This window comes from Staurois parvus, unplaced genomic scaffold (genome assembly GCF_062004578.1).
Source record: "Staurois parvus isolate SC_StPar_1 unplaced genomic scaffold, SC_StPar_1.0 ptg000694l, whole genome shotgun sequence".
Lineage (NCBI taxonomy): Eukaryota > Metazoa > Chordata > Amphibia > Anura > Ranidae > Staurois > Staurois parvus.
In genome coordinates, this window is record NW_028318490.1 from 6,801,745 (window position 1) to 6,812,500 (window position 10,756).

Here is a 10,756-nt window from a genome sequence, read left to right on the forward strand (position 1 = left end):
ACACTCTCACGGCTTCAACTACCACCTCTATGCCGACGAGAGACACAAATCTATCTCTCGACCCCCCACCTCACCCCCTCGGTCTCCGCCCGAATCACACACCTACTGAGCGACATATCAGACTGGATGTCGCTCCACTTCCTTAAACTGAACCTCTCCAAAACCGAGTTTCTTATCTTCCCCCCAGCCCGGACACCCCCCCATTGACTTCTCCATCACATCCAACAACGCCACCATCAAACCCGCTCCGCAGGCCAGAGTACTTGGTGTCATTCTGGACTCCAACCTATCCTTCCAGCCCCAAGTCCAATCTTTAACTAACTCATGCAGACTCCACCTCCGCAACATCGCCAAAATACGCACGTTCCTAACCCCAGACACCACTAAACGGCTCATCGACTCCCTCATCATATCACGACTTGACTACTGCAACTCCCTCCTCACTGGCCTGCCTCGCCGCTGGCTATCCCTGCTTCAGTCGATCCTGAATACGGCTGCCAGACTCATTCACCTTTCCAACCGCTCCGTTTCCGCCACCCCCCTCTGCCAATCCCTCCACTGGCTTCTGATTGTGCAACGGATCAAATTCAAAATCCTAACACTGACGTACAAAGCGGTCCACCATACTGCCCCGAACTACATCACTGACCTAATATCCAAGTACCGCCCAGCACGCACACTCCGCTCCTCACAAGACCTCCTTCTCTCTAGTTCCCTGGTCTCCTCCTCCCATGCCCGCCTCCAGGACTTCTCCAGGGTGTCACCCATCCTCTGGAACTCCCTGCCCCAACCCATCATATTATCACCTACTCTCCTCTCCTTTAGGCGCACCCTGAAAACCCATCTCTTCAGGGAAGCCTACCCCACCCCCTGCTAACTTGCCGACCTCCTCCACTCTTCCTACCACTCCATCCCCCACAGCTATCTCCTCCTGTGCCGCCATCCCCTCCCTCCTAGATTGTAAGCTCGAAAGAGCAGGGCCCTCAATCCCCTCATGTTTTGCATTGTATTGGTATTGTTCTGTCACATGTTCTGTCCCCCTTTGTAATGTACAGCGCTGAGTGAACTATTGGCGCTTTATAAATACCATATAATAAGAATAATATAATAATACTCTGACAAAATGCAGAGCCTGGACACTGACACTATCACACATACCAGCAACGCCAGTCAGAATTCTTTAGCTGTATAGATGAATGCTCGCTGATAATGTTCTACATGAGTTTTTTTGATCCTTTCTAACAATACTTTTATCTGCGGAGTTACACTATTTCCAGCCTTTCGTCTCTTTTTTGGTCATAATTTGTATTATTGCGAGCTTGGAAAATTAACCCTTGAAAGCATAAGATAGCTTGTGGTAGAGGATTTAGGTCACATTCTCATGACCACACCATTCTTGGGGGTCATAAACGTCTGGCAAGCGCATTCTCTTTTTGTGTGCCAGAACTTTGCTTTATCAGGTGTTAAAAAGACCAAGTTTATTGGGATTTTACACTGGCATTACAGACTTTTGCAGCACCAGTTTTTATTTTATCACATTATATTTTGTTAATATGCACTACTGAGGAATTTTGGAGGTGTTACATTGCCACTTTAAAGTCACTGGACTATTTTTCACATGCATTGTGTGGATGCATGAGAATACATTTTACACACATTTGGGATCATTTGTTTTGTTTTTGATTACATGGGTTAGGATGGATGCACGATTTATGTAGAGTTATGTTTTGCCCTTATATATAACTGACCTAGCGCTGCTAATGATTGGTATTGGTTTAATTTATACTACGTATCACAATATACGAGCTGGCAGCTGGGTTATTTGTTATCGAGGAGTTATGCTGAGTGCAGGATTTTTTTTTTCTCTTCCCAATTGTGCACTAGCTTGGGATGTCTTTGTATCTTTCCCCTTTCTGTCTCTCCAATGTTTGCAACAGTGAAACCTTGTTGCCCAATTTCCTCTCCCACTGCTGGCTTCACACTGAGAGATTTTTTTCAGCAACTGGTGGCTATTCCTGTAAATATTATACTTTGGTGGTATGCCCCAATCAAATCATTCATTGTAAGTAACTTATTTTGATTAAAGTGTATTGGTATACACTATCCAGTGTGCTCCGTTTTCAGTTTTAGCTTTCTTCCCATATACTGGTACAGACAGCACTTGTAAGGATGCAGGTCTCATTCCTGTGATGCTTTGAAAATTCAATGAGTACAACATATGAAAATCTATCATCAAAAAGCGTCTTTAGTTGTCTTGTACTACCCATGTCTATTTCTTTCCAGTATAACTAAACTATGATAGAACTAACGTATGGGGCGGATTTATGAAAACAGAAGAAAAGAAAAGGAGCAAAAAAGACATTGTTTGAATACTATCAATACCACTGTGAAAATAATATAGTAAATACTATAAGTAGTAAAGTAGAAATAGTAAAAAAAATAATATGCACATATGCTGTGCTCAAGGGGGGTTATTTACTAAAGAGGGAGAGCGCAAAATCTGGTGCAACTCTGCATAGAAACCAATCAGCTTCCAGGTTTTATCGCCAAAGTTTAATTGAACAAGCTGAAGTTAGAAACTGATTGGCTATCATGCACATCTGCACCAGAGTCTGAGTGCACCAGTTTTAGTAAATCTCTCCACAGGCTCCAATTCTGAGCCTTTTTCCAAATTACCTCAGACTCATAAAAGACAAATCTATGAATGGTTGTGATGTCTGTAGTGATACCAAAACTAAAAAAAAAAAAAAAAAAAGAAGCATCACTTTATTTATGTAGACGTTTCCAGTAGTTTAGCGGCTTGTACATTACAGTAAAGCTGGAGTTGACCTAGGTCACAACTGAAACCGCCCTGAAAGCAGTCCAAGACGATCGATGTTTCGATGTAAAACACTATGTACAATACCCATGTACTTGGCCGGGTCGCCTTCTCGAGTGAAGTCTCTATTGAATGCTCCTCGCCCTGCCTGAAATACAAATCGCTGTGGAAAAGGCCCATTTTCTCGTACAAAGTCCCAAACACTGAGCAGTAGCAAGCGGACCTCATATGGTGCAAGGAGGGAGAACATCTCATGCATGTTTGTGAGAGCTGGAGGAAGGAGCTGTCCTTCGCCCATGCAGGATACTAACTCACAAGAAGCTATCAGGTGCCAGGGAGAGTTGACAGAAGATGAGTCACGTGATGCTTCCCAATGTGCCAAAAGTGTAGCAAGAAGACCTCTAAGCAAAACTGAACAATAACAAAGAGCAGGACGACCCTGTGCCACAAGATGGAGAAGGTGAAAAAGTAAAGGATTTTTATGGAAGCATATATATATAAGTAAGTCTCTTTGTACTGTGGTTCGTGCATGTTCCTCTGGTGGCCAAGCCAACTCACTGTTTGTCACATCAGGGCAAGCACACTCAGTGATTGTCACTGCCAAAGTCTTGGCTGCCTCAGGGTCTAAAGTAGTCAGCTGATCATCTTCTTCTCCTTTATTGGCACAGCAGAAGCATAATAGAGAAAGCAGACTTTGTGTATTTTCAGCACACTCTTCTTGCCCACTTTGCCGACTTTTCTCCTCTGGCTTTAACCCCGCTCCGATTACTCCTGCATGAAACACAGACCACACACTTCCTGAAAAATCTACTGTTGAACCAAGGTGGCTGTTGCTCTCTAAAAGAGATCCGATTGCTCCCTCTGATTTCTGAGACACAGGGACAGTGCTCTGCCCTCCAAAAAGTCCTGCATTGCCCGGATGCAGTGCACCTTCAACAAGTTGATGTAGCACTGCTTTTCTGCCAGCATGAGAAACTTTACTGAGGCGTAAAAGAAGTCGAGAGGCACTGCTTACTCCAGAGCTACTGCGTATGTGCATGGAATGGAATAAAAGATATGAAGATGAGCGAATAAGAAGGTGGAGCTGGGCAGGGGGTAGAGATGAAGGGAAAGTACAACAACACAGTAGTAGACAAGAAGCCTCACACACTCCAGGGGTGCTGTGTAGAAGCAGCTGACCAAAATCAGACAAATGCTCAGAAAGAGCTGCTCCTATCTCTCTACCCATTCCCCCTTCTTCACTCTGGACAACAAGAGCCAAGTTCTGCAACAACTGAAGAGCTCTCTTATCAGTCAGAGCACCTGCATGTACCTGAGACACACATCGTGTGACTACTGCTGGAGCTAAACCTTGCATAGAGGATGAAAGCACTGCATGAAGCTGAACTGCTAGGCCCAGCTCCTCAGGACTCTGAGCTAGAGTAAGCAATAGGCAAAGGGCTTCTGGGGCACATGGTGGATTACTATAGATGCACAGCAATCCCAGAAGCTGATGAATCCACAAGTGACGCTTCCTCTCTAATCGTAACATTTCAGCACACAATTCTGTAAGATGGCCCCGCATAGCATCTAAAAATGGAACTGCTCTTGGCTGGGCTTCAGTTGCTCCCCTTCCCCCTGTTCTTCCATAAACCTGTTTTTGTAGACTGAGAAGTAACAATCTCACAATACGATCACAAGCTTCCCTGACAGAATCATGCACTGCTAACCCTGGCGTAGTTATAACAGAAGCAGGCATTGCTGTATCCAAAAGAAAACGCAGGAGACGTGGAGCACCAGCAGATGTTTGGCCTGCCAGGTGCACACTTAGATTAAGCATGTTGTCCAATTCATCACGAGGAAGGGTTGAGCAGTGCTGCTGTAGCTGGGATAATGTGCTGGGCTTTAAAGAATCTACCAAATCTTGACAAACTGTTCCCAACAAAGATGGTGAAAGAGCTGCCAGCTGCAACAAATATGGTAGAGTTGCTCTCTGTTGCTTGCTTCCGGGCCTCAGACTTTCATGAAACATCCTCAGTATCTCCTGACGAATGCTGTTTCCATGGCGTGAGCTTAAATGCCCTAAAATACCCACCACAGAGCCCAGCTTTGGCACACGCTTTTCAGGGGCCTCAGCAGGAGAGCTGTGTGCACAAAAATCCTTAAGTCCACATGATAGCACTCGGCTGATTATGGTACTTGGAAAGGAGTTCCCAATGTGTGCTACCACCCAGTCAAAATGTGGGGAGTGTTGAACTGAAGTATCTAGCAAAGCATCCACACAGGCATCTGGGCAGCTATCTATCATAGTGGAAAGGCAGAGAGTATAGATGTCCATAAGAACTCGTGTGGCTCCACATGACATCCACAACTGTAATAATTCATTGAGACTTGCAGAGTGTGGCATTCCTTGTCGGTTTGCATGTTTACTGCTTAACTGTCCCATAAGTTCAATAGACCACGCAGAGATGAGGGGTGCCCAAGCTCTTGGATTAAGCTTAATAAACTCTTCTAGCACCTTTTGCACCTCCTTTGTCACTTCATCCAAACCTGGAGTGGATAGTGGAGGAGGCCCTCGACGCTGGGAGGATGAGGAATGCGGAAGGGATTCTTGAGAGTCTCTCTCACTTAGGAATGAAGAAACGCTGTCATGAAATACGGAACGCAGGTGTTCCAGTACAGCATGCCGGGCAGAAGGCAAGCAACGCAACAATAACAAGGCACAGCGGGCATGATCGCGAGGACTCAACTTCTGTCCATGCTGAGGATCAGAACCACTTAGGAATGACTTGATCTGAAGGGAGAGATCCTGCGGGCTGTAAAGGAGAAATTGGTTGCCAAAACGTTATTACAATACTTGTATGGTCAGAAAATAGTTATCATTATGTGATAAAATGTTATCATATAGAACATGTTGAAGAGAAATGTTTTTCTGAACACAAAAGGCAATTAAAAACTTCAGTTTCAGAAGCCCTTTGTGGCTTTGAAAGGATATATAAGGACCTTTGCCTCAGAAAATGGTAGTTTTGTGGCTGTAATGCTGATGTTTTTAGCAGCAGCACTTTTCGGGTGGGTACATACAGCTTATTGCCATAGATTATAATGTGTCCTTGCAGGTTTGTGATAGTCTTTCCATTTTACTGTATGGCAGAATATAAGCAGTATTATGTGGTTTACCATCTTTCTTATGCAGATTTAAATGTTTCCCGGTTTGCAGAAATGCACTACAGTTCATTTAACATAATTTCCTATGGATCTAGTTCACATCTGTGTGTTTTGAGCCATTGCAGATTTTTGAAAGAGTCAGGGACTTTTTTCTCGCAGCAGATTGCGTTTTGCGTGCAATAAGATTTCAATGGCACTGCACCAAAAATGCAAGTATTGGGTTTTTGATGCATTTTACATGTGTGACTTCAAGCTAGTTGTTAAGGATCAGGTGGCTGCTGAGTCCTTAACAACGGACGGATCGTCAGCTGTCAGTGGGGTTCCCCAATGACAGCTGAATATATACAAACCTATTACCAGTAATAAAAAAAAAAAAAAAAAAAAAAAAAAAAAAAAAGAAATTGCCCCCCTGAAATGCCAGATCATCAATCACGATGAACACCACCACCGCCGCCCTGAAGGAAGAGGGAAAAAAAAAAAAAAGCTCTGCTCCTGACATCTGGCAGCTCTCTTACAGTGGAGTTCCACTCAACCTATCAAAAAATAAAAGTCAGCAGCTACAAAAACTGTAGCTGCTGACTTTTAAAAATCAGCCACTAACCTGTCCCTCGGTCCCGTGGTGTGTCCCCCACAGCTCGTTTCACCAGCCGTCCTGTATTCCAGGAAGCCGGCATCTTCAGTGTGGGCACCCGGCTGTGATAGCTTGCGGCTTCACAGCCAAGTACCCACTGCGCATGCGCGAGTAGTGCTGCACTTCATGAATGGTCCTGTAGTCTTCTGGGACCTGACACATGTCCCAAAAGACTACAAGGAGGGAGGGAAGGAGGCCTAGGCAATCGGACCAGAAGTGGGAGCGGGTACCCGTCAAATTTGGGTACCCGCTCCCCCTCCCCAAAAGTGATAATCCTTAATGGGGAGCGGTCCTTAAAGCAGATCATCCCCTTTTGGGTGGAGTTCCGCTATAAATAAGCTAAGGGGTGTGGCAGACCGGTGACCCTGCCTCTTGTGACATCATCGACCGAGGCACGATGGGTTGATGACATCATGAGGGGCAATGTCCCTGGGTTGCTCCATCCCTGGGCTTGTTTATGAGCTGTCAGAGAGTAGGATACTTGGTCGGGAGCAGAGTTTTGTTTTGTTTTTTTGCTTTGGGTTGACGGTAGCATTCATCGTAATTGACGCTGGATCTACTGGGGAAATTTTTTTTTTCTAACAAGGACTTGTCAAAGACTGTTTTTATTCACTTTTTACACTTATTTTGGTGAATTATTTGGGGTACTATTCCCTCCATGCTCATTCACATGGGAAGGGGACTGCGATCTGGGGCCCCCCTCTTGTTAAAAGTCACCCCCCCAGACCCCCTCAACCACAGCCCCGGTTATTTAACAATTGTTAAGGATGCCGGCTAAAAAACACAATGCACAATGCATAAAAGAATGCAATGGGGAAAACTAGTGTGGAAAAACATGCATAATGCACCCGGAAAATGAATCAACCGCAATCTGCATAGATGGGAACCAAGCCTGAAGAAATAATTGTGATACAATTTTAATACTTTAAAGTGATTCTAAAGGCAAAGGGGCTTTTACCTTTATGCATTTTCTGCATTAAGGTAAAAAGTAAAAACGTTTCAATGACAGCTCCTTCAGCCACCCCACCTTCTCCCTACCAAACACTTACCAAAGTCTTCTCTCAACAAGCATTGTCTTGTCTGCAGCATCTCTTCTCCCTTCATCCTGTATTCACAGGAAGATCTGACAGCAGCAAAAGCTAGTGCCTTCTGCCAATCAAATCCTGTGAGGAGGAAGCAAGAGGTGGGGCAAGGCCTTGCTGTGTGTGTCTATGGGCACACCAAAATGAGTGCTTCCAAAGCAAGTGGCTTGCTGGGGGGTTGGGGTACTCTGAGAAGAAGTGGGGAGAGGGCTGAGGAAAAGGAACTCATAGGAGGAAGACTGGGGCTGGTTTGTGCAAAACTACTGTACAGAGTCAGAAAATTCACTGGCTCCTAGTTGGCTCAAAGCACCAATTCTAAAAAATAGAAATGGTTGACAAGTACAAAATAAATACAGCAACGTCACTTTACCTGAGCTGGGGAGGAACCCCTTGTAGCTGGGAAGAAATCATGATGAGTTTTTCCAGAAAGGTCTTCTAAGTCACAGAAACATCATCTGAAAAGATAAACCAGCAATGATGGCATTCAATAAATGCACTTAGCAAACACTATAAATGATATGCATTTAGGTCATGGCATCTACACAACACATTCCATTCTGCATATTAAAACTTTTTGGGTCATTTAATTTGTGGGAATGGGGGAATACATCCCTACACACAACCCCACTTACCCAGACCAATAACATGATCAATATACTGTACAAAATCCAGTCAATATTCATAAAGCAATTTCGCTAAGCAGTCATCATCCCCTATAAGTGGACACGTTAGCATTAGAAGCATAATTTCTGAGCAAGTGAGAAGGGTGCGGCTATCATTCAGAACGTGAATCATCTTATTAAATGGCAATTATTAACAGCTGAAACTTGGGCACTGGCATGCCTAAAGAACTATAAGGCAAAAAGTAATCTTTACAACTTCATCCACTCAATCATAATTATTTGGATTAAAATGAGTTTACATAGGTGTCAAAAAAATTTTTTTTTTTTTTTTTTTTTTTAGAATTAAATGATAAACCTTTGGGAACATGTATCATGTTCCCACTGCCGCAGCCTTTCCTCGATCCGCCATTTCTTTTGACAGGAAGCTATGGATCTTCTCAAACTCGCTATCACAATGACAGCCACGTTACTCATTCACAGAATCCTGTGAATGGGAAAACTACAACTACCATCAGCCTTTGCAGCTGCCGGCTTGTAGTTTTCAATGACCTACCAGAGTAGTGGTTCCCGTCATTGTGCAACTACCTGCCCGTAAAAGGTGACTGCTTACACTGACAGTCGCAACGAGGCATGCATTGCACCCACGATCTGTTAATCATGGGTGCCATGCATTACAGGCTCCTAGTAAAATAATAAAACGCACATTTTTTTTACCTGCAAAAGGATGTGCATTTATTATTTCCTTAAAAAAGGTGAGCTTATACTAAAAAAAAAAAAAAAAAATCCCGCATTAGTATTTACCTCATTCATTCTTCCCAGTCATACCTTCAGATTAAGGCAGCTGTCAGATTGTGTACATGTGGATTTTTCCAGTTCCGCATACAAGTCAGTCTGAATGCAAAGCTGTTCAAGAGCAGCTAGAATCAACGTACATGTTTAATTACAAAAACCTCAGATGAAAATCAAAGGCAGGTCTAAGAAAAAAAGTTTGTCAAAGTAAACCCAAAACAAATTACATTTAGTGTCCATGTACACATAGGCTTTTACCAGAGTTTAGGAGCAGTTAAAAATTCCTCTTCTGAAAGCAGAATAATCGCGTTCAGGAGAGAAAAAAAAACAAAAAACCACTAAACGTGTCAAAAGGCATGTAAACGCGGCTAATCGCTAGTCGCGTTTAGCTCTTGGGTGTTTATCCATGTCAATGGAAAATACTCTGACCAATCAAATGAATAAGACTTCATGTACACGAGCCTACTCTGACCGACAGACACTGGGAAACGCAGACTGCGGCAAAAATGTGGTACCGCGGTTGCCGTGTTTTTACAGCGTTTTCCCCGCGGATGGCGGTCAAAAAGTTCCTATCCTGAACACGATTCTTTCGTGTTCAGGAGAAGGAGGTTTGACTTCACCTAAACTCAGCAGCTCTTAAACTCTGCTAAAAGCCCATGTGTTCATGGACACATAGGCTTTTATGGAGTTGCGTTTAGGAGCTTTGGAAAAAAAATGCCAAAAACTCCTAAACTCAAGTTTAGGAGCTACTTGTGTATATGAAGCCGTAAAGTCTGACACAACGACTGGAGAGTGCAGCAGGACCAGGCTCATTTTGTACAGGGCAGAGCTGTGCATGTCATTTTAGCTGTCCTTATGACTGGATTTGCATGTTTCTTTAGATGTTCAGTCTGAACAGCCCCGTATATTACATTAACCACTTGTTGTCTACCTGCACTATTTATAAGCGGCAGCTGTTAGAAGGGGCTTTTAAAGCCACCCAAAAGTGGAAGCTCCACTTATCTGCCTTCTCCCCCCTCCACATTTGGCACCCTTTGGTGGTTCTGGGTCCCTGGTTCTGACAGATACCCGCTCCCACTTCCGGATCAATTCACAGTGGTTTAAAGAGCAGTGGCTCTCCAGGGTCACTACCTCTTCATTGGCTGAGACACAGAAGCGGGAGCCATTGCCTGCTGTCAATCGCAGCCAGTGAGGATAGATGCACAGAGGCCGTTTGGGAGCAAGCATACACGAGTGTGACCAGAGCAAGCTGATTGCTCTGGGGGGCACTCGGCATGGAGGAGGGGCCAGATGGCAGGGGGCCCAAGAAACTATAAAACCTACTGCACAGAGCAGGCAAGTATGACCCTTCCATTCCTTTTCAGCCAAGGAAGCTGCCATCTTAGTCTCTGTTTGACCTGCAACTGCCATGGAGCTGTACATGTGATCAGTTATGACACCAGACATTTGATGGTTTGACAGTTTAGTTGAGAACACAAGTAAATACGACACTTCGCAATCCTGGCATGTGCCATGAATGTAACTTTTCTGAAACTGTTAAATTGATGGGTTTCATTCTGCTTTACACCCCGGTCACATCAAAGCAGATTTTGAAATCGTGCGACTTACAGTGAAGTTGCACGATTTCTACATTGGGTGACCTGCCGACTTCCTTGCAATTTGCAAGACA

The 10,756-nt window shown here is 44.2% G+C and overlaps 1 protein-coding gene across 2 annotated transcripts in view; it reads right to left on the reverse strand.

Moving 5' to 3' along the window:
• Nucleotides 1–2,748: 2,748 nt before the first annotated feature.
• Nucleotides 2,749–10,756, reverse strand: part of INTS5 (integrator complex subunit 5) — a 15,455-nt gene continuing 7,447 nt past the window's right edge. For both annotated transcript variants that reach the window (XM_089652885.1, XM_089652886.1), the window contains exons 2-3: nt 8,046–8,130; nt 2,749–5,613 (exon numbers count right to left, since the gene is read on the reverse strand). In XM_089652885.1, coding sequence (XP_089509011.1) covers nt 2,835–5,613; nt 8,046–8,086 — 2,820 coding nt within the window. In that variant the 5' untranslated portion in view covers nt 8,087–8,130 and the 3' untranslated portion in view covers nt 2,749–2,834. The remainder of the gene's footprint in view (nt 5,614–8,045; nt 8,131–10,756) is intronic.